This window comes from Mustela lutreola, chromosome 3 (assembly GCF_030435805.1).
Source record: "Mustela lutreola isolate mMusLut2 chromosome 3, mMusLut2.pri, whole genome shotgun sequence".
Classification (NCBI taxonomy): Eukaryota; Metazoa; Chordata; class Mammalia; order Carnivora; family Mustelidae; genus Mustela; species Mustela lutreola.
This window is the reverse complement of record NC_081292.1, coordinates 129,742,691-129,767,459: the sequence shown is the minus strand read 5'-3', so window position 1 is coordinate 129,767,459 and position 24,769 is coordinate 129,742,691. Positions and strand designations below refer to the sequence as shown.

The following is a 24,769-nucleotide window of genomic DNA, read 5'->3' as shown; positions in this document are numbered from 1 at the left end:
ATTTGGGGCCATGGCTACACAAAGTGCAGACCAGTAGCTTCAGCATCACCTGGAAGGCTCTTAGAAATGCAGAATCTCAAACCTCACTCCAAATTTAGTGAATCAGAATCTGCATTTTAACAAGACCCCCAACTGATCCGTATGCACAGTAGTACTCAAAAAATTCTCTGACGGTCAATATCCTATTTAGTCATTATCCTGCAAGGATCTGAGGCTGGTCACAGTTGACATGGGCTAGGAGGACATCTTGAGGAGGGAAACTGATAATCTTGAGGAGAGAAACTGAAGGTCAGAAGTGAGCCTGAATGCTGTCAGAATTGCCAGCTCTGTGACCCGAGCATATGATGTCACTTCTCTGATCTTTAAATTTTCCCATGGTAAACTAGCCACAATAAAGCCTGAGAGCCTAGCTTGCTGGTGGTGGGGTGGAGTGTGAGATAAAACCCTTGGTTTACCTTTTACATTTCAAACCAGGATCAAGTCAACAGATTATATTTGAAATCTGAATTCCTAGTGTATTTCACAAGTTGCTTCAAAATCAGGTGTCTTCTACTAAATGCTACTAAACATGGCGTTCCAGAGTTTTGAGAGCAGAAGTTGCCTCTGAGCACCAGGAAGACAGCCTGAAGGGGAGAAGCGAGCCAACTCCAAATAAAGGCCAAGGCCTGATATACAAGATTATATGTGGAGCCAGATGTGAACAGCCAGCAGGAAGAGTCAGGGGCATTCCCCATTCCAACCACAGTCAGGCTGCCTTCCTCTTGTCCTTCATATTCTCCATCAAGGCTGCACTTGAAGTTCATTTAACACTCAGTGCTTCTGTATAGGCACCAGATGGGAGTAAACCCGCAAGGAGATGGTTCTCTGATCACCTACTCAAATGATTCAGGACCCAGGGATGCCTTCCCCAAGTCAGCATTCCAATGAAGACATGAGCCTCACTTCACAGATAGTTATCAAAGCTAAACTGCTGTGGCCATCCTCAGGAGAATGAATTGTTGCTACATCTGCTTTACCATTGAGGACATAACACTTCCCTAATTCCTCATCCTTCTGGTGACTTGATTACTTTCTTCTGAGTAAAGAAAGAGCTTATGGTAGTTTTCAATACCCTCTTGGTGTTGTGTTTACATAATTTATATGGGCTTTCCTATGCTCTGATATAAATTTATCCTCTTAGAGCAAACAGGAAAGGAGAATCTTCTCATCATGGTATAAAGACCGTCAAAAGCCAGGCTACATCACGGAGTGAGAATTTGCTCAAGAGCCCTGACTGACACACATCTGCAGCAGAGGAAGGCTGACTGTGCTGTACCCATCACTTGCTTTGTTGCCCAGACCTTGTGGCCTTCATGTTCAGAATCTCTGCAGCCCGTGGACAAGCAGTCTTCCAGTGGAACGCAGCGTTTGGTGACAGAGATGCTGTTTCCTGTGACTTCCATTGTATGCTGAGTGTAGCAGTATCTGGTCTCTGTCAACAGAGAAAATATGTTTCAATTGAGATGGGAAATGTTAGCCCAACCTGCCTGGAAGGGAAACAACAGGAGTGTCAACACTACAAGTCTTGAAGAGATTTAATAGCACATGAGACGTGTTGAGTTTCTGTCCAATCCCAAAGACGTCCTTGGAGAGATGCACTTCTGCACGGTAGAAGGAGAGCCTTCTGAAGGACACTGGTCTCTCTGCCTGTCATCATCCCCATAAGTCAAGATATAATGGTGTCATTCTTTGTCTTTCAAAAAAATTTTCCCACTGTATTGATCTTTATTTTGGGGGATGAGAGGCTTGGAGGGATGATTAGGATGCAAGAGTCTGCAATTTTCAGGAAGATAAAGGGTGAAAAAGTTCAATGAATACAGGTTAAAGAAAAAAGAAGTTAGGCAGGTAAAAATGGTCTTCAAGGAATTAAAAGGCTATAGCAGAAGCTGGGTGTGTGTGTTGTGTGTGTATGTGTGTGTGTGTGTGTTTTGGAAATAGCTATTCCCAGTAAGGGCTGAACAATTAAAAGTAGATTCATTTTATCTTGAGAAAATGACTTTATCCAAAAGAAAGAACTTCTTGACAATAAGCATAGCTGGATCCTAGAATTTAACCCCACAGTGAAGGTGTGCAAATGAAGGAGAATCATTTCTCCCTAGTATGATTTCTAGGATGGCAGATGTAGACGGATCATGATGTAAGTTTCTAGACATCCCTCAAAGTCTTAGAAATCCAAAAACTTAAGATTTCTCCCAAACTACCATGGAGAATTTTTCTACTTCTAATTTAAAGACCAAAGAAAAATGGCTTTGTCAAAGTAATTCTTTAAGGCCTCTAGGCAGTGTTCAGCTTTCTAAGCCTGGGATTTAGGAAAATGTTCCTGCTCCACTTTCAGATGGAAAAAGAAAATGAATAATTCTTAAGAAATGTCACCGAGCTGTTTTTCATCCATATCTTGGACTCAATTTTGCATGCTTTATACATTTTGGATATTTAGTAGCTAATGTGGAATTATGACCTTCTATGATGTTATTTATTAGGCAATAAAAATCCCCCCCACCAGATTCTGTCACAATTTTGGCAGCTTTGAACCAAAGTACTAAAGTCCAAAGAAAGAAACTTAAGAATTTCAGGCCTTGAGAATGAGCTAATACAGACCACACTGACACATCTTGAGAGTTAGGAAAATTCAGGGTTTTTAACAATCTTCCCAAACACTCCCACGTGACAGGAACCTGAGTGACCTCTGACTGAGTCTTGCCAAGGACAGAGATTTTCTTGATGGGTACACTATTGGGGAGTGTGCCTGGGCTGACTTTAGTCAATGCCCTCCCCCAAATGCTATCCCCACAGTGTATCCTGACCAGAATTTTGTCAGTGGGAATCAGCTCAAGGAGCCCTAGCTAGCTCAGGCTCCTGGGGAGCTCTTTGTGAGTGCAGTATGTAAGGCAACCCTATGAGCTTACAGGAAAGGTTGGAAGTTTTGTACCAGGCAATGATTCTCCCAAAGTCCTACAATATTTTAAAATTGGAGTGACTGGTTTTTTTTTGTTTTTTTTTTTTTTTATGCCAAGGAGGTGGCAGATCTCTGATTTTTTAAGCCCATGATAGGTTTTAGCAAATGGAGACCAGTAGCCTAAGAGATTTACCATATTTCCCGAAGCGGACTGATTGACCTCTTTGGAACCAGACTTGGACATTTCGGTCATGACAAGTACACCTTTCCCACCCGGCGCACCTTCAGATGTTCATGAAACCATTAAAGACAGGAATGCCCTTATCTCCTGTCTCCTCTTCACGCAGACAACCAGGAGGAGCTGCCAGAGGTTTTATTGCTCCAAAGGTAAATCTAAGCAGATAAGATCAAACATTTATGGAATAAGTAAACCACTACATGGTTTCAGTTTTGGAAATTAGGTTTGTTCCCCAAGCATTAAATTCTGCTGTCTTAAGTAAGCCCTGAATAAGAATTAGTGAACTTGATATAACTACTTTTTGTTCTTACTTTTGTGTCCATAATAAACTCTCTTTTAATTTATTAATTGGAAATTTATTCCACTGCAGAGATAATTAATGAACTTTTTTTTTTTTCCAGGGAAATATGCAAAAGCTCAGTACCTAATAAGCTAATTCTTGCCATCCTGGGGAGAGAAAAATGATCAGCGATGAGGCTAGATAAAAAATTTTCTTACACTTGCCATATCTAACCCATGAAACAAAGATATTTTAAGAACACCCCATTACTTTTAGCAGCAGCTACCTTAGATCTGAAGCATTAATCCATTCCACTTCTTATCTTATAAAACCCCCTAGGTGAGTTATGAAATGTTAACGTTAAAAAAAAAAAGGTTCTACAGTTAAATAAGTTTTGGAAATATTCAAATAAAATTGAACAGATTTCTTTAGAACACAACTTAGGAGAGCCTTGAATGTGTATGGTGATCTCCAAGGTGGGGGGGGGGGGGCACGCAGGCAGCATTTCCCAAGCAGGACGAGGTGGACCACATGTGGCTTATCATGGGGCTGTAGAATTGATAAAAAAGGAGTTTCAGCCACAAAGCATTGCTCTCCATGCATTCTGAATAATCCTTGGGTTAGTAATGAGGTTACAGGAGAATCAAGCCTGCTGATAACTTCACACTAAAAGGATTTCAAAGGCTTTTATCTAAAAGATAAAAGATGGATTTGAATTTCTACCAGGTTAGTTTCAGCCTCTAAAATCTCATATTCTGCAACTGCAAGGTATTCCCAGAGGTTGTGAAACAAAAGTCTTTCACTTTAAGACTCACAGGCATGCAACTGAAAGCAGCAGAACTGGATATAAGAGGGCTTAATCAACGAGTGGAAAATACAAAATATATAATTTTTTGTGAAATACACACACACACACACACACAGAAGTTCCATAACCTAGTTCTGAAATTTAAAAAATGTTCAAAGTTAAAATGTAAACTATCAATTCCATTTTACCCACCAATATTCAGTTTCTAATAACAGAAGCTATATTTAAACAAAATATACGGCAAATGACTTGAATTAAAAAATGACCAACTCTTTGGTAAGACTTCCTTGCTACTCAGTTATTCCCTATGGGTCCACTAGTTCTGCTTTTTTTTTTTTTTTTTTTTTACAAACATATATAATGATTAAAGGGATGCTAGAGAACCACTCACCATGTGTGAGAAAATTAACAGGAGGAATATAGCTTTAATCATAGTATTACAAATTATATTGAAAAAATAAAAGTCTAGTAGCAGCTGCTGGCCACTCCCAGCCTGATTCCTGACTGTGCCCTCAGCCCAGGCCCTCCTCTGCAATGACTGTTTGCCTAAGTGTCCCACTGTTTGCCCTTTGCCCATTTGTGACCCCAAAGGATCTACTTTGTATAATGTAGATCTGGAATCTACTCTGTATAATGTCCTCTGCGTGATTTCCCTGGGCTTCAGAGTTTTGTCATCTAGATTTTCTCCTGCATCTCTGGTCTCTTTTTTTCCTATACTTTCCTTAACCTGAACATTGATATTCTTCCATGTTCTGTTCTTGAACGTCTTCTCACTTAAGTGACTTCATTCAACCTCTGATGACATTATCTTCAGTCTGATACTCTCTTGCAAACTATAGAACTAATCTCCAGTGATCTCCTGCACATTGTCAGCAGCACCTCACACCTCATGTATCTCAAACAAATCAAATCCTGCTGTTTGTCTTCTTGTGTTTCTATCTTAGGAAGGGAGATCCTGAGATGTGGCACCTCCATCCTGGACTAGAAAATTCAGAATCTGCTCAGAATTCTCTTCCCAAGCTGGGTGTCTTCAAGTCCCCTGAAATGTCTCCATTATCCTTTTAATCTTCCTGTTCCATTTTCCCAGTGCGGGACCACATCATTTCCTATCTTCTTTGTCTCTGACTTCTCTCCTTTCTAATGCAGATGCTGGACAACCACCAGATATATTACTGGAACCAAGGTCGGATAATGCCTCTCACTGCCTATGAGAGTCTAAGTGAACCCCACCTGTCGAGGAGCCTCAGCTGCCTACTGCCAGGTTCATTTAGCCTACTGGAGTGGCCAGTAGGTGGTCCACTGTTTTCTCCCTGCTCCTAAAGCTGTGTGTCAAGAGTGTAAGAGTAACTTTGCTTCACTGCTAAAGGAACCGATTACATTTATAACTCACATCTTGAAACTCAGCACTTCTTATTATTCAATATTCCCCTTGATCTAGGCCCAGACTACCTCATGAATGCTTGCTGGATATTTGAGACACAACATTACAGGACACCTGGATGGCTCAGTTGGTTGAGACAGGACGTTACAGCTTTTGACTGTTCTTCACAACAAAAAGTTTCCCCCATCTTCTGCTCCTGGAAACCTGTTCTTCAGGGTTCAATCTAAATGTGATGAATTCTGTGGAACCTTCCTTGATTTTCTTCCCAACCAGGTTCACAGACCTTCTTAGCTTCCTCATTTGGTAGGTCTGGCTTTCCTTCTAATCAGTTTCTCAACATGAGCACAATTGAAGTTTGTTTTTTTTGTTTGTTTTTACTGACTGATTTTTTTTTAATTAGTGTGTTATTATTTTGAGATAATTAGAGATTCACATGAGCTTGTAAGAAATAATACAGCCACTTTTATTATATTAATAATTCACCCACTTTTCCCCAAATGGCAACATAATGCAAAACTATGGTACAGTGTCACAACCAGGATTTTGACATTGATGCAGCCAAGATACAGAACATTTCTATCTCTACAGGGATCACTCATGTCAACTTTTCATTCTCACATCCTCATCCACCTTCCTCCAACTGCTCCTTCATCCTTGGCAACTACTAATCTGTGCTCCATTTCTGTAACTTTGTCATCTTAAGAATGTTGTATAAATGGACTCATAGAGTATGTAAACTTTTAGGATTAGTCATATTCACTTAGCCTTATTCACTTGAAAGTTATCAAGTGATTGTTGTATCAACAGTTTGTTGATTGTTGTATCAACAGTTTGCTAATTTTTGATCCTGAGTAGTATTCCATGCCATGGATGTATCAAGGTTGGTTTAACCATTCACCCATTGAAAGGGTATCTAGGTTTGGGATATTATTAGTAAAGCTGCAATCAACACCTGTGTTAAGGCTTTTGTGTGAACATAGGTTTTCATTTCTTTGGGATAAATGTTCAGCAGTGGAATTACTAGGTTATATGGTACATGCCTGTTTAGTTGTTTAAGGAACTGCCACACTATTTTCAAGAGTAGCTGTGCCATTTTATACTCCCACCAGCAATATATACATGATGCAGTTTCTCCTAATTCTTACTGGCATTTGATGGTGTTCCTATTTTTCTTTTTTAAGTTTAGCCATTCTGATAGATGTACAGTGATATCTCATGTTTTTAATTTGCATTTTCCTGATGGCTAATGATGTTGAACTTGTGCTTATTTGCCATCTATTTATCTTCCTTGGTGAAATATTTATTTATGTTTTTTGTCCTTTTCTTAATTATTTTTTTTACTATTGTATTTTGAGAATTCTTTATATATTTTAGTCCTAGTCCTTTTTCAGATATTTGATTAGTAAATAATTATGTCAGTTTGTTGTCTTTTTGTCCTCTTTATAGGGTCTTATGTAGAACAAAGGTTTTTAATTTTGATAAAGTCCTGTTTACCACTTTTTCCTTTTATAGATCACACTTCTTATAGCAAGTCTAAGAACTCTTTGCCTACCCCTAGATTTCAGAGATTTTCTCCTGTGTTTTTTTCCTAAATGTCATATAGTTTTATATTTGGCATTTAAGTCTGTGATTAATTTTGAGTTAACTTTTGTAAAGGTTATTATACTTAGGTTAAATTTCATTTTTTGCTCATGGATGTCCAAATTCTCCAGGACATTTGTTGAAAAGGCTCTTTCCTCTAGTGAATCAGATTTTATATCCTTGTCAGAAATAAGTTGGGCATATTTTTGAGAGTCTCTTTCTGAGATCTCTGTTTGTTCTATTAATCTGTGTTGCTATCCCTCTGATTATACTACTGTCTTGATTTCTGTAACTATATGAGAAATCTTGAAAGAGGGTAGATTGGTTCCTCTCACTTTAATTTTTATCAAAATTATTTTAGCTATTCTAGTTTCTTATCTTTCCATATAAATTATATAATAATCTTATCTATAACTACAAACAATTTTGTTAGAATTTTGATAGGAATTGTGTAAAACCTGCACATAAGTTTGGAAATGACATCTTTACTATGCTGAGTTTTCAATTCATGAACATGGTATCTATTTACTTAAATTTTCTCTGAATTCTTTCATTAGCATTTATTATTTTAGCATACAAGTCTTTACATGTTTTATTAGATTTACACTGAAGTATTTAATTCTTTCGAACAATTGTAAATGGTATTATATTTTTAAATCCAATGACCACGTGTTAGTTGATAGTATATATAAGTTGAATTTTGCCAAAATTGAATTTTATGTGTTAGTCTTAGTATCTTGTAATCTTGCTGAACTTATTATTTCTAGGAGTTTTGTGTAGATTTGCTGGGATTTCCTACTTAGAAAATCATGTCATCTGTGAGAGGGACAGTTTTATTTCTTCCTTTCCAATCTGTACACCTTTTATTTCCATTTCTTGCTTTATTGCACTGGGTAGAACTTTCAGCATGATGTTGGATAAGAGTGGTGAAAGAGACATTCTTGCCCAGACCTTGATCTTACCAGAAAAGTATTTTGTCTTTCACTAGTAGGTATAATGTTTGCTACCGTTTTTTAAAATAAATACTCTTTATCAGGTTGAGGAAGTTTCTCACATGCTGGTTTTTTCTGAAAGTTTTTGAACATGAATGGTATTGAATTTTGCCAAATGCTTTTTCTGCCTCAGTTGATATTAACACGTGACTTTATGATCTTTAGCCTGTTAATACTGTGGATTATACTGATTGATTTTAAATATTGAACCAGCCCTGCATCCCTGAAATAAGTCACATTTGGTCAGGCTTATTTTTAAATATTGATAAATTCTATTTGTTTAATATTATAGTAAGAATGTTTGAGACTATATTCATAAGGAATATTAGACTGCAGGTTTTTGTTGTTGTTATTGTTTTTGGTACTTAGTCTGGTTTTTAGATTCAGGGTAATTATAGATTCTAGATAAAATGCACAACAGAATACCTTAGATTAGGTGGCTTTAAGCAGAAATTTATTTTTCACAATTCTGGAGGCTGAAAGTCCAAGTTCAAGGTGTCAGCAGGGTTGATTTCTTCTGAGACCTATCTCCTTGGCTCACAGATGGGCAACTTTCCATCTGTGAACATCTTTACATGTTCTTTCCTCTGTGTGTGTCTATGTCCTAATCTCCCCTTTATCACCGAACCTGATTTACCACTTTAAGGACCCTATCTTCAAACACAATCACATTCAGAAGTACTGGATGTCAGGACTTCACATGTGAATTTTGGGAGGACACAACTGAGCTGCCTATAACAGGATCTTTGGTGGAAGAGATAGTAACCAAACTATCATGTAAGAAGACTCTGGGCTGTTGAAAAGAATCAATTTCTTAATCAAGGTGCTGCTTCCATAATGTGTTCAATCTGTGGAAATTCATCACGCTGTTCACTATACTGTGTATGTTACATCTCAATTATAAGTTCAGTGAAATGGAAAGTGAAAGAAAAAAGAATCCAAGATAAAAGAAAATAGACTTATGAAAAGAACGAGCTACAAACTGAGTCGTAGATAAGCTCAATTATTTAAAGTGTATCCCAATTAGAAATTATCACATGGTCTCTGATACCCAGGCATCTGATTAATCTCCTGGCTTTCCTGGTCCTATCAATCACTCTCCACAGACCCCTAAAAGACACTCTTTTCTTTTCTTGCCCCAAGTAAAAAATTCTTCAAGGCAGAAATTAAAAATAAATGAATACTTATTAACTTCACTGAGTCATAAATGTCCTCTTTTACCCTACAGTTGACACCACCTGAAGAAACTGCCAAACAGATACTTTACTGGTTTTTGTTTTAGTCTTGCCTTTAAAAAAATTAAATAAATAAATAAAATCCATACCTCCTAAGGACAGGTGACTTGGTAAGTTGAGGAAACTCTCTTTTAAGGCAAATCACTGAAATTCAGAAAGCTATGTGCTTATTGCAAAAAATGTGGCTGGGAATGTATGTCAAAGTAATAAGGATAAAGAGGACCTTCCCGTGAACAGTAGTTAAAATAAAAGTGATAAGAAAGAAGCATCAAACAGATGCTTCCTATCTGAGGCAATTATGTTAATAGAAAATACTTGGGCTAAACCACTGTAAAATGGAGCAGGTTAGATGAATCCAGGTTGTCAAAAGAAAACCTATCTTGTTTAGGCTATTAGAACGTGGGTTAAAAAGTTCTAATTAAAGAATAGATCTGGGAATTAAAATGTCAGCTGAAATGAACTAGCTTGTACCTTCTTACCAAAAAACAATAAAATAAAATTACAATAGCCAGATGGAACTAAAACAATAGAAATCCATGTGGAAGCATCGATGTGCTACTAAGGCAGATAGGATTTGAAGAGCGATACCAGTGAAATGAACTACACGTTGAGTTGGGCCTGACATTCTACACCTGTTCTCCCCTCAAGGCACTTATGGACTCCAAAACTGCACACGCAGAAGCTGAGAAACCAAGCAGAAAATCCTGCTAAGGGGTAGGGAAGCTACACAGAACCTTGTTTACTCTCAACGGAACAGGGAGGCATGAACAGAAAATCAGAGGCAGCAGGGTATCTGGGAGAGAAGGGAAATGCAGAGAAGTTAGGCTGCAGTCTGAGTACAGAATTCTAAGGCTGGTGGTATTTACTTTCAGTGCCTTAAAAATATCATTCCATTAACCTCGAGCTTCTACTGTTTCTGTCAACACTAAGCATTGGCAAGGTTGTGCAGCAGCTGGCACTCTTAGGCACCAAGGGGAGAGCATACATTGGTCCAGTCAGTCTGGAAAACTGCCACACAGAATCCAGTAAGGCCAAAGCACACATAGCACGTGCCCAACAACCCCCCAACCGGGGCTAGACCTATCAGAAATGAAGACATACATGTACCAAAACGCATGTACAAGAATGCTCACGACAGTCAAAACCTGGAGACAATCCAAAAGTCCATCAAGAGTAGAATGGATGAATTTCAGTACATACATATCCGTGAGACTAACTCTGTGGCTCAAATACATGGATGACTCTCACACAGAAAATGTGACAAAGAAAGGAATACATTCTGTGATTCCATTTATATACAGCTCAGTGATAGTAGTCACAATTGCATTACCTCCGGGAGATGGGGTGTAGTGACTGGGGGACCCTAGTGGCCTTATGAAGTTCTGTTACTTAACATGGGTGACAGACACACAGCCTGTTCACATGGTAAAATTTCAATGAGCTCAGCACCTGTGATCTATACACTTTCTGGCATGGATGTTACACTTTAATTTTAAAATTTCTACTTTAGAAAAAGGAAGTCTAAGACTTCCATTTAGCAATATGACAAGATAGATTGCTAAACACCACTTCATTACACAGAAGCCAGGAATGTCAGATAACACGTAGCCAATACCATCTGTAGACATACCAAACGAACTCTGCTGAACTTAAGAGAAATTCTAAGGGCCAGTGCTCTGTTCTGAGTTCTCTACCCAGGATAGAGATGGGGGCTGGGAGATGTTAATAGGCCATAAGAAGATGTGAAGCCTGGGGTCGTGATGGGGTTTAGAGCTAGAATAAAGACCCCTTTAAAATGATAGAAACCTTAAAGGGCTATATCCTAACATTGCCTAAAAGAGAAAAAAAGAATTCACCATAGGTGAAATAACACAGAAAGGCTGTCTGTCTCAGCCTGGGTTCCATCTGAAAGAAGTAAATGATAAAGAAGTCTTTCCTGAAAATTTGTAACCATGGAGCTTGTCTTCAGTTATGCTGGGGACCACAGGTATATTCCCTGCTTATACCAGGTAATGGATATAAAAAGAGTCACTCAGTGTCATGCCCAGCTTTTTCTTCACTTCCACAGAAAAACCATGAGCAGCATAGAAGCTTGCCCCTAAAGGATGTGTGTTCCTCCATCTCAGTATTTCTCCCGGTCTGATTTTGCATTGGTGGTAATTTCAAGTAAAGATTTCACCTTAAAGAGAGGCACTGGCTCTTCATATTCAAGAAGAAACCTAAGGGCCTTTGGTGCTTAGACATCCTCAAAAGAATTTGCCTTTATGAAAACAGTCATGTTTTTGATTTGACATTCAATTCCACAGACTCTTAATACAAGACAGCCCCTCTCTCAAAGAGTTTTTAACCTTGCACACAGGCAAAACCTTTGGATCTGAATGCGTACCATTAACTCTTGTTTTCTTTTGCCAGTTCCTTTAACTGGTCCCTCATATAATATGATTTCAAGATTCTTTCCAACTCTAGTTATTGCCCAGGAAGTACTCAGAGACCAAAGACTAAACAGAAGCCAGGCATGGAGGGCTCTTAAATTCTCCTATATGGTAGCACAAATCTGTTAGAGCCAGAGGCAATAACAAACTGACAGAGAAGAAAATCCTTACATAACACACATGTCAAAGGTAAGAGTGATAAGGAACCTGAGTTAGCTAGAGGTCACTGGCTGATGCCACCATTGCCCGACAGAGTGTTTCTAGTTAGGACAAGGCTTTCTTGATGCTTATTTTTGCCAAATGATGATTCATAACAAGTCTGCTTAATTATAAGCAAGCTTACCTCAACTGCTAAAATACAATAATCTCTGTGTATATCCATTTGACCGAGTTCGGTTTTCAAAAATTCTTGAAACCCAGGTGGTCCCCTAAGCTATTTGGAATGGGGGGTTGTTCCATAGAGATAAGATTAAATACTTACATGAAATGGTTTTTTTCACTTTCAACAAGTTATTTTCACATCATGTGATAATTAAAACCTAGCTAAACATGTGATGAAACAAACAAAAACCCAGGAATATCACAGAAAGCCAGGATTTCTTCCGTGGCGGCTACCGAGCCTTCCCTAAGTCTCTTGGTAGTCCTTCAGCTGCTTTCAACTAATAATCAACCAAAAAAATAAGTCCAGGGTTAGTCAGTTGTTTTTAGTCATTAGACACAACTCAGATTTCAATTTAAGAATTATGACGCTGTTCCATCGTGAGAAAAATTTGGAGAAAACCCAGGAGGAAAGAGAATGACTCCTGGGAAGTGGGGGTGGTTAAGAAGGAAGCTAAGTGTGGCTCCGTCTCTTCTCTGGTTACAGCTTCAGTCTCTACTCCTTCCCTGAAAGGGTCAAGGCCCCACAAAAATAATCAAGCTGCGTTTCTTTGGTCCCACTATTCTCCGACATGAACTAGTTGCTCTGCCCAGTTTCGGTCTCTTGCTGTCCGGTGAGCATATCTGCGAATCCCCTCTCCACACCTTTGCTGTGAGTGACTTTCCAGAAGCCACGCCCCCCTCCACATTGCCCTTAGGCTGCCCACTTGTAGGCTTTCGCCTCTTCCTGGTTCACAGTGCAGTCCCTAACCTCCTCAGCCCCCAAATAGCAGTTGTTCCCATGAGCTCTCAGGGCACTGAATGCCATGCTTCACTTGGCAACTTGCTTTTGTCCTGATATTTTTGACATTTGATGCATTCAGATCTGATCTCCCCAGCTAACTGGGTGCTCCCAGAAAGAAGAAACCAGATTCCTATCTTTCTCTGGCTAATCCCCTAAAAAGCCTGGCAGGGTGGTTCTGTGTCATGAACTCAGGGCATCACTTTCCACTTATCCTTATAAATTTAAGGACAAAAAGATAAAAGTGGGAGGAAAGAAGGGAAAAAGAAATTGTGTGAACACTGCGATGCTTTCCGATATCTGTACATTGGAAGAATAGATTTTGACCTTTGAAGAAAGCATCAAAAGGGATTGTTCTCCTTTCCTGAGAGGAATTCAAGCAGAGTGCTACCGGTCACCTGTTTTTCCTTTGTGGCAGGGATATACTTGCCCACCATCAGACTTGGACTGGGCCTCTGTGAAATCTGGCCCAGTTCACAATCCCTCCTTGTCCTCTGCATTCTCTCTGCTAGAGCAATGCTGAGAAAGCATCCCCACGTGTCCTGTGGTACATCCGACTCGTGGCAGCTGTTTCAAAAGCTAACCTGCCAGCTTTGTCCCTGCTGGAACCATCCCAAAGGTTATTGGCTACACAAGCAAACCATCCTGTTTTTGTCCAAAGTCACTGTTTACAGTGGGTCTCAAATTTTGCTACCTAGTAGAAGGACGTGGGTCAATTTCAAATATCCTTGCGCTCAGCCACACCCCACACCATTTAAATATGAATCCCTGAGAACGAACCCAGGCCTCAGTGTTTTAAAATCTCCCTCTGTGATTTCAATGTGCCACCAAGCTTGAGAAGCAGTCTACCCAAGTGTAGGGGTGACGTTAGAAAAACACTGGCTTAGTCCAAAAATAAGCACATGAATGCAGAAGGCACTGCAGACAGAACTTTTTAGCCCTGATTACCAGGATGGTGGGATATCTAGCTTGTGATTAAGCTAATCTTCAGCATCTCCACGCTTTTCTCTTCCCTACCGTCATTTGGGACCCCATTAGCATCTCTACGTAAAAGTAAACAAGAGGAACTTGGTTGGAAATGACAACAGTACATTTCACTTTCTGTTAGTGGGGAGAGGAGCTCCCAGTGGTTCTTGCCCCTGACTGTTCATTAGTATCACCTGTGCTATTTGAATCTACCAGTGCAGTGCCCCGATCTCAAGGATGCTGGCTCAAGTTCTGTAAAACGTGCATTTCTTATCATGTGGTCTCCAGCCCAGCAGCATCTGTATCACCTGGGAATTGTTTAGAAATGCAAATTCTCAGCCCCCATCACAGACTTACTGAATCAGGAATGGAGCATGGATGGGCACAGAAATCTGTTTTAATAAGCCCTCCAGGGGGATGCTGATCATGATAGAGTTTGAGGACCACTGGCCTAGGGAGGACACAGGTTCCAGTGAGTTTGAAGAGATCCACAGGTGTTTCTACTGGGCAGCTTAGGTGAAAGTTGATGGGTTAAATAGTACTGTCTTACTCAGTGGGCACCTGTGTCTTAATTTCATTTTCTACCTTCTCCTGATGTCTAGTCCTCCATGGGAGAAAGAGGGCCTTCCCTAGGGTGAGCATGAGAACTCCTGCATTATGTTAAAAAATGATAGATTTGGTGTTGGTGTATTCAGTCATTTTAACAACTGGATTAAGTCTCAGCGAAACCCATCTAACTACTCAAACATTTGTCAATAAAATGCTCTGTTCTCATCATCTCCCCATCAAATGAACTTTCCTCCAAAATTAAAACAGCCAGTTAATAGTCACTCCATAGTCAAATATAACTGTCTTCTTTATTCGAGAGAATAAAAGAGATATAAATGTGAATGTGAAGCCTCTACTTCATTTTGAAATGGGCCTCTGGGTCAAAATTTCATGCTTTAATTGGGCATCCATCTCATCCTTCAAAAAGAACTTAATGGTTTAAAAAGCTCAGGTTTTTTTGTGCAACGATGGCATTTAGAATTCTAGCTTTCATACACTCTCAGGATAGGTGCCTCTGGCAAGATATGTAATAAATGGGATCTTTATATGAACATCAATTCATACTTCACATAAAAGAAGTTACTATGCAATGACTAATGCTTCCAAGAGTGGCCAACAGGCTGGTGGTTCTCTTCCTGTCCTGCATTTGGCTGAGCCTGGGGGCGGGAAGGATCTCTTACCTCTTTTGGCACTCCAGTGATGCTTCTTGAGAAAGGGGACAAGCCTATGATTAGTTTATGTCTCTAAAAGCCTCTGATGATAAGTTGATGAGGAAAGATCTACTAATAGCCTTAGACAAGAGAAGTGGTTGAAATTGCAAGCATGCCTCTATCTATACGTCAAAGTCAACAAGGCTTTTCACTCATGGGCAGCTCGGGGCACCCCAGTCTGTGTACTGAGAGTTTACCTCGAGGACAGTAGATGTCTGGAGCCCATCGGTTGCACTCGTAATTGTCTGCTGCCTTTTCACAGGTGAAACACTTAAATCCACCAGGATATGGTGTGGCTAGAAAAAGGATCAAGAAAAATGATTAATTTTTTCTTAGACTGGGTACGAAATACTGAAACTAGACATTTTTTATTTTTCAGAAAGTATTCTCAAAACAGCCTGTCTGGCAGTTTCTTAAAAAAAAATAAGTATGTAACTACCATTACTCAGCAATTGTACTCTTGGGCATTTATCTCTGAGAAATGAAAACTAATATTCACACAACACCCCTATGAAAATGTTCACAGCAACTTCGATTGTGATAGCTGAAAACTGGAAACAATTCAGATGTCCTTCAATGAATGCATGGTTAAACACACGGTGGTACCTCCATATTATGGAATACTAGCAATAAAAGTGAATTATTAATACATTCGACAACTTGGATAAATTTCCAGAGAATTATGCAAAGTGAAAAAAAATCCCCAAAGGTTATATACTGTATGATTCCATTTATGGAACATTTTAAAAATGCCAGCATTTTAGAAAAGGAGGAAAGATTGGTGATTGCCGGGAGTTAGGGCTGGGAGTGGTTGGGGCCAGGGTCAGAAGAAGCTAGAGGGGAGGCCAACAGGAGGGATTCTTGTGCTGCTGAAACTGTTTAGTGTCTTGACTTGGTGGCAGGTACACAAAGTTACACATGTGAGAAAACTGTGCAGAACGAAATACACACACATACACATGAACACAAATAAAATTGGGGAAATCAGAATAAGACAGGCGGGTTAATTATGTCAATGTTAATGACCTGGTTGTGATTTTATTCTATAGTTTTTCAAAATGTTACCATTGGGGGAAAGTGAGTGAAGTGAACATGGGATCTCCCTGTGTTACTTCTTAGAACTGCTTATAAATGTACAATTATCCCCCCCAAAATTCCAATTAAAAATAGCCGCTCTAAAATAAGTCAATCAGAGAAAAACAATTATCATATGATCTCCCTGATAGGAGGAGGTTGAGAGGCAACGTGGGGGGTTTAGGGGGTAGGAGAAGAATAAATGAAACAAGATGGGATTGGGAGGGAGAAAAACCATAAAAGACTCTTAATCTCACAAAACAAATTGAGGGTTGACTGGGAGAGGGGGGTAGGAAGAGAGTGGTGGGGTTATGGACATTGGGGAGGGTATGTGCTATGGTGAGTGCTGTGAAGGGTATAAACCTGGCGATTCACAGACCTGTACCCCTGGGGCTAATAATATATAATATGTTAATAAAAAAAATTTTTTTAAACTAGTTGCTCTAGATTTCCAATGATTCACTCTTCTGTTTCAATTACATAGACATGTCAATATGTATATATAAATATTAGGTTGAATCATTAAAAATTTCTTTGGGTTTGACCATTTTTGAACTATAAAACTGGCCATATCTCTGGTTCAATCTCATATTTTTATCTAGTTGACTTGACATGGTTAAGAATCACTAGAGATGGAAAGGGTGTCGGGGAGGCTCAGTACGTTAAGCGACTGCCTTCGGCTCAGGTCATGATCCCAGAGTCCTGAGATCAGTCCTGCATCAGGCTCCCTACTCAGCCGGGAGTCTGCTTCTCTCTCTCTTTTTTTTTCTCTCTCCCTCTACCTCTGCCCCTTCCCACCACTCATTCTCTTTGTCTCTATCAAATAAATTCTTATATATATTTTAAAAAAAACCCTTAGAGATGGTAAGTATCAGCTAAGAAAAGAATCTTCTTTACTAAAATCTATGCTGTGCAGAGGTGATGGTCCCAAGGGCTGTCTCGGCCCGTTTCCAGCATCCACAGGCAGCCTGCTGAGGGCACCTGGTGGATGTGGAGCCACTAAAGGCCTCTAGCTCGAACCTGAGGAACGGGTGATTCCAGGAATCCCTTCCTAGCCTTTCCTCTCCCCTCCCCCTCCAATTGCCCCCTCCTACCTTCTGAAGAGACTGTCCTCTAGGTATGAGTATCTTTGCCTTCACTTAGCTCGCTCAGGCAGTGAGGTGCCTGGTGAGAGTCACGCTGCAGACCGTACCCTGCACACGCAGAGCCCAGCGGACATCTAAGGACGAGCCTCCCCAGTGTCAGGGTGCCCGGAACGCCTGGGTGTCTCTGTCCTTTTCACTGATGTGCTTTACCTTGCTGCTTATCAACTCAGAGTTTTGCCTTTCATAAACAGAACTTTTGCATTTTTTTTTAATTTGTAAAATTACCTGGCCTCTTTGAAAACTACAGACGTTCAGACAGTTCATCTGCAGGACCAACTGTTCTCCCTCGCAGATGGCTGAGCCTGCGTATCCCCCTGGTGGAAATCATCATCTCAGGGTAAATTGCTTTGCCCACATGGAACCAATTAAGTATGTTATCAAAAATAAATGAAGGAGGAGGCAGCAGCTTAAGGCCAAAATTATGGGCCAGCTTTAACTTTGATTTTCACCTTGCGTGGAATGGCTGCATCCTTGTACTTGCTTGCAACATGTCACGGAGCTGAATGACAATATCCAAGAACCTGACAGGATCCAAACTCACAACTGTCTAAAAAAGAAGGAACTCGACCTCTTTAGAAGCTAACTACATTCCTTCAGGTAGTTGGTGACTCAAATTCCGAAACAATGATTGTGAGTGCATGAACTACTTTACAACGGATGGCCGCACTTCACCACGGAAATTTCACCACAGGGAGACACACTCTCCCCATTGTACAGTTATGATAAAACAGAAGTAAACTATTTTGTAAAACTACACACAAATAATGTTTACATCTCCACATCTTGCCGTCTAGATAGGTGAGTTACATTTGAATTGAAAGATGCTACTTAGATAAGTACATGCCCGAAGAATTTAAAACAAACAGGTTTGGGTTGTTGTTGTTGTTTTTTTTTTTTAAGATTTTATTTATTTATATGAGTGGAGAGAGGAATAGAGGGAGAGGGAGAACCTCTGATTAAAATACCAAAGACCAATAAAACCTTCAAAACAGGAGTTAGCATTCAGAGAAATGGAGTGACTTATTTGGGTTCCAGATGTCAGAAGAGTTAACATCCTAACCTCTGAGCAGGCAGCCCCACGCAGGGCTCAATCCCAGGACCCTGAGATCATGACCTGCACCAAAGGCAGCCGCTTATCCAACTGAGCTACCTAGGCTCCCTGACAAACAGGTTCTTAAATTCCAAAGCCACTCCATATTCTTATGGACACTCAAATTAGCTCATTTTGACAAATACTGTTATGAGAAAACCCATACATAGTATTTTAGGAAATTGTCCTATTGGGTACGTGGAAAAACTAGCTTCACTATCAATTTAAAAGTGTGTAATCTATAAGTCAGTTTAAAAGAAGAACAACTTTAAGAGGCGCCTGGGTGGCTCAGTTAAGCATCTGCCTTCAGCTCAGGTCATGATCCCAGGGTCCTGGGATAGAGCCCCACATAGGGCTCCCTGCTCAGCAGGGAGCCTGCTTCTCCCTCACCAGTCACCCTGCTTATGTTCCCTCTTTCTCTGTGTGTCTCTCTGTGTCAAATAAATAAATACAATCTTTTTTTAAAAAAGTATTTAAAAAAAAGAAGAAGAACTTTAAAACAGCTTGTAAAATTTGAGGAATTATCAAAGTAAGTGTTTTGGGGGAAAAGATGTAAATGATTTGTCACAGAAAAGTATTTCTCAAAAAATTATCATCATATGCACCTAAGTTTATGACTGCAAGCTAGCCGTTCCCCTTCAAACTGCATGATTAATTCACGAGAGCATCCAATTTTATCTGTCACTACAGCCAGTAAAACTTTTCACTGGAATGTTGGATTAGTTATTCCTGGAAACTTTCCCATCAAAGAGATAAATTAAGAATTCTGAATGAGGATTAGTGATCGAGCCACTGCAAGAATAAACTTATTGAGAACCTCGCACTAATAAGTTGTAGTGTTCCCAAATTTGGATTATTTAATAGACTCTTCAAAACGACCTTTTGTAAGACTAGTGACATATTGCATTAAATACTAAGTTATTAGGAATAACTTACACAAGGAGTTCTGGACTCTGAATTTAACCCAGAGTACATCAAAATCTAAATGGGAATACGAGCTAACACACTATGGTAGCAAAAGGACACTTTGTTTCACATCATTTATCTCTGAACGTGTTTATCAGCACATACCACTGATGATTAACTAAATGATCTCTTTTTCAGTGAGTTTTACTTTTAAATCTGCAAGTTCATTTCTGTGTGTGTCTCAATCACTAATTTTTGCTTATAGGAACTTGTGTTTGCATCTTGGTTGGTAGTACTGATCAGTGAATAATCAAACTCTTTTCAGTGACAAATCTTTTCAAAGAGCCTCCGTTTTTTAAGTGGTTAATTATAGCATAATACCAAGTAAATGGTTAAATTCTTCCCTCTGGAAATATTTAACCCAAACTGAGGTCTACAGATGAGCAACTGTCTCCAGTAACTTGCTAACTGATACTGCATCTGATAAAGAAGTTCTTTTTTTAAAAGGAAGGAAAAAGATTCCTAAGAGATGTGTTATTTTCTTCTTTGTTACTTCAAAGCATTGCAGGGCAAGTAGAGTTTCAAATCGTTGTGGGCTCAGCTGTGAATGAATCTAATTTGGCTCTTGATCACAGAGTTAATAAGCTTAGTATTCTGTATTTCAGGGCATAAGTCCTTGGTCCCTCAAGAGTAGGTGATTGTAAAGAAAAAAAGAAACGTCAAAGTGCCTAGTTACTTCCTGTAATTTAATCTGTCCATTAGAGTCCCATGGTCAGATGTGGCTCAACCGACTATAATTCATTCGTAAGGCAATGGAAGAGATTTCATCTTTGTTTCCATCTCTTGGAACTTTTGCCTGGACAAAGGCCTTCAGTTATCAAAACTGTGGTGAGAAGAGAATCTTGTTGTAAGAGGCATGCTGCTACGAAATGCATCCAAACTTGTGTTATTCTTGCCAAATCAATTCCCATTGTTTTTGGAAACTGGATGCAAACTTAAAATTTCTAGAACTCTAATAAATCGATCTTCCCTCTGAGTCCATCTAGCCACAAAATTTTACAGTATCACTTGAAGACTATGAACATATTTCTGACAGAAATGCATTTTCTGGTACCTTTCTTGAGAGTGCCTTTACTCCCTAAGACCTACATAACATAGAATTATGAAGAAACTTGGTTGGCTCACTATCTGGGCATAAGCAAGCCCCCTTCAGAGATGTGATTAAGACTCAGAATATGCAACCAGAGGGGAAACTGGATTTCTCAGGAAAGGTTTCTATTATGAGTAAAGAAATGGAGGCCAAGAACAGGTTGCAACCACTCAGAATGTTAACTCTTCTGACGTCTGGAACCCAAATAAGTCACTCCATTTCTCTGAATGCTAACCCCTGTTTTGAAGGTTTTATTGGTCTTTGGTATTTTAATCATAGGGTGGGAAGAAATTCACCACCATGTTTTAAATGAAAAAGAAAAGAAAAGCATACAAATTATAGAAAAGAATGCTATTGAGGACAGTGCCTCAAGTTTGAAAGCCATAAAGTTGATTTTCTTTTTTCCCCAAAGGTTAGAAACTTCAAAAATTAGTGAACCAGGGAGTGCCTGGCTAGTTCAGCTGGTGAACCATGCAATTCTTGATCTCAGGGCTGCAAGTTCTAGCCCCACGCTGGGTTTAGAGATTGTTCAAAAATAAAATCTTTAAAAACAAACAAACAGAAAACAGAAAAATTAGAGAACCAGAGATCAAAGGAGATTAGTCATGGGATGCTGAACCTTCCCCACCAGAGTTTCAACCTCACCCCACTTATGATCTCTGAGGGCTGTTCACAGCCCATGGGAAATGAGTTTGTTTGCCCGGTGCAGGAAATTCATGTGTCTTCTCAACATCTCTGGCATCACTGATTTCTCCTTGGATAGGTTCTGAGCGGTATCTAACCTTGATGGAATCTGTCTCACTTGCCGACCCCAGGAAAGCTGTTTGTGCCTCCATCTACAAAATGAGGCAATTATATTAATAATTCAAAGTCAAAATAGTCCCACTCTTCCTTCTATTTTTTATGCTCATGTTCTACAGATACCAGCTTATTTGTAGAGAGATCACTCTTTCTAAACCTGATCGAGTGGGTACTGCTCAGGGGCAGAAGAATATGACCTTTTAAAAAACCAAAGTTTAAAAACAAGCAAACAAACATCAGAAACTTCTGAAATGGTGCAGAGAATTGTGAAGTGGGAACTGTTGGCAGTAACTTCAATCCAGCAAGAATTTTTACTTTCTGTGACCAGTCGCAGAGACTCAGAACTCAACTCAGAGCTGTTGGTAAATCATTTATGTATAATATAGCTTAGAAAAGACAACTTCTAGCCTCCATATCTGAAGATCAAATCAGAAAATGCTACCAATTCTTTCTATATGGGGAATTCTTTTCTCTTAAGACTTATTTATTTTAGAGAAAGAGAGAGCATGAGTCGGGGGAGGGGCAGAGGGAAAGAATCTGAAGCAGACTCCATGTTGAGCACAGAGCCCAACGTGGGGCTCAATCTTGTGACCCTGAGATCAAGAGCTGAGCTGAAACCAGGAGTTGGCTTCTCAACCGACTGAGCCACTCAGGCACCTCACTATGGTGAATTCTTTCTAATTAGGCCATGGCCTTATTTACTTAAAACAGGCCGCATGAGCAGAACTTTCTTGCCATCTTCCAGAGAGCGGGAGTGATTGCTTCTCTAGCCTGGCAGAGCTCATCCTTCAGAGATCCCATTCTGAAATGGCCTTTTCAGATAGGGGTCCACTCAGCCCAGGCACTGGCCCACTACAACACTGGCACAGGAGTGGTGTGTGTGTTTTATTCTTGCACACTTAAATCCAATCCCCTTGATTTTCCTACCCACCCTGTGTGGACAATGACAGCCTCAGGGGAGGCCTATTTTTTTGGCCGAGTGACTACTGAGTCTATCACTGAAGCGAACAAAGAATCCCATAGAAACCAAAGGTTTTAGCAATCACAACCGAGACTGAAATCTAGGTATTTGTTCACCAAGTCTAATAAAAAAGCATGACTCTTTGGGGAAAAGAACAAAATGCAATCCTAGAAAACACAGCAAGTATCCAAGCACCTTCTTTTCATGATTGCAAAAATCAACAGTCCTACAAAAACAAGGAGCCAGATAATCTTTCCACACAATTAACCAGTAGGCACCAGCCTTTACTGGTGAGAATGTACAAAAGCATTAAGTCCAAAGGAACTATCTGCTGCCTGTAAAACGTATATTTGGAGTTCAAAAATTAGAGTGACATATTTTCAGCAACCTCAGTTGACCACCTAAGTCAATTACCACAACATCATAAGCAATGAACATCCAAATGCCTACTATATATGTGCCTAGTATCTTATGGCTATTCTTTCTGGTCCACAGAATAATGCAACAGGGTGTGTATTATCTTATCCATTCTAGAAATGTAGAACTCAACACTTAACAAGATGCCTCTACCATTCATTGAGCATTTACTCTAAGTGCTTTGCACACTTCCCTTTATTTAACCTTCACAAAATTAGGGAATTTATTGTAAGCCAGAAGGCTACAAAGCACTTGAATTAGCCACTCACCCAAGATCCAAGCCCTTGTGCATTCCACAGAACACCTCTCATCTAAAGCACAACACAGACACATTAAATACTGTACTGTGTGGAGCTGAAGGAGCCCGTGTATCTGCCTCCACTTGGGCTATCAAGATCCTCAAAAGCAAGAACTATGTTTTTTTTTTTTTTTTTTGCCTTAATACCTCCCATGCCTATCACAATGCTTGACACAGAGTAGACACTCAAAAAATGTTTGCTGAACAAAACATTTCCAAAGAGTTACATACCTCAGGGCCAATGCTATGGTCAAAATATACCCAACAGACCCAGCTCTCACCTCCACAGGGGCCATGCAGAAGACGACTCAGATAGAAGAGAGAAGATAAATACAGAGACAGAGACCAAAAGAGGAAGTAAAACTGCTGTTTTCCCCAAGTGTGATCCTTAGAACACCACCAGTAACAGGAGCAGCTGAAATTCTTGCTGAAAGCAAAAATTCATGAGTAGAGCCCCAGATATGTGCAATCAGACACGCCGAGATATCTGGGCACTGACATTATTATGCACTCCCTAGGTGATTCTTGAACACAGGAAACCAAAAGGGATAGGGACTAGGAAGTTGTGGGAGGCCAATCACGCTGAAATGGAGAATCAGATGCACAGACAGGAAGACCAGCTATTATCTTGCCTACAAAGGACTGATCTTTAACAAACACCTCTGTCCTGGGACATGCCGGTTCACTTTGATAACTGATTTGAGAGCTGGCACAAGTTAAAGGGAAGAGTATTCAGAATCAGAGCAACTGTTCTGGGAACAGAGAAACAGGCCTTAACGATTTGCCTAGAAATAAAAAACAAAACCTTATAAAAAGGGGAGGGTAAAACATGCAACATCTTTGGGAGCACCTGTACCCCCCAATTAAGTCAGCCAATATTTCTCCTGCAGAATGCTGGGGACAGAAGGCTGAGTTCTCCTGTCCTTTTCTCAACTCACATCTTATTCAAAGTAAAATGACATTTCTGCAGCAAAGAGAACAGAGTCTTACTTGAAGGATGGAGGTAGACAATGTCTTTCACTGTGAAGTCTCTTGACTGAGCAGCTTTTAGACAATCTGCCAGCAGGCTCAGGAGCAGGAGCCAGGCCAGGGCAGGGCCAGGTTCCATGGCAGACTGAGGTGTCACTCATACAGAGGGCCTGGGAGCCAGAACTTGGGACCACGGGAGGGAATTCGCACCTGAAATATGAAGCAAGACTCATCTCAGTGTCCAACTCCAGGAAACCATGGGAGACTTGGCAGAGCTCCTGTGCTGGGAGCACGGACTCGGGGCAGACAGGGAGCCAAAGGCACCGGGAAGTGGGTAGACACGGAGAGAAACATTGTACACGGTAATTTTAGAGCACGTAGAACCGTCCAGTCCCAATCTATTCTTAATCAAGTAGCTAAAGCTCCATGGGCTGGAGTCTCTTCTCATATACAGCAGAGATGGTATCAAGAGAGATTGGATTTTAATGAAATCCAGGTACTTTTGCCAGGAGGCCAGGGGATGTCTGCCAGAATGCAACAATGAGCAAGTCAGGTACAAGAGTTCAAGAGCATTTCCTTGATAATGGTGAAGGCCAGGTATGAGAGTGCAGCCTTCCTGGGTCATGGTGCCCCCAAAAACCTATAGAGTGTAGACTTTCAGATTTGGGAAAAAAAGAAAAAGAGAGAGAGGA

General features: G+C 40.1%; 1 protein-coding gene across 4 annotated transcripts in view; it reads right to left on the bottom strand.

Annotated features, from left to right (window-relative positions):
* LYPD6 (LY6/PLAUR domain containing 6) overlaps nucleotides 1–24,769 on the bottom strand; it is a 124,365-nt gene that overhangs the window by 3,604 nt on the left and 95,992 nt on the right. For all 4 annotated transcript variants that reach the window (XM_059166825.1, XM_059166826.1, XM_059166827.1 and 1 more), the window contains 3 exons: nucleotides 24,099–24,287; nucleotides 15,464–15,562; nucleotides 1,341–1,471 (listed from right to left, as the gene is read on the bottom strand). In XM_059166825.1, the coding sequence (XP_059022808.1) occupies nucleotides 1,341–1,471; nucleotides 15,464–15,562; nucleotides 24,099–24,216 (348 nt within the window). In that variant the 5' untranslated portion in view covers nucleotides 24,217–24,287. The remainder of the gene's footprint in view (nucleotides 1–1,340; nucleotides 1,472–15,463; nucleotides 15,563–24,098; nucleotides 24,288–24,769) is intronic.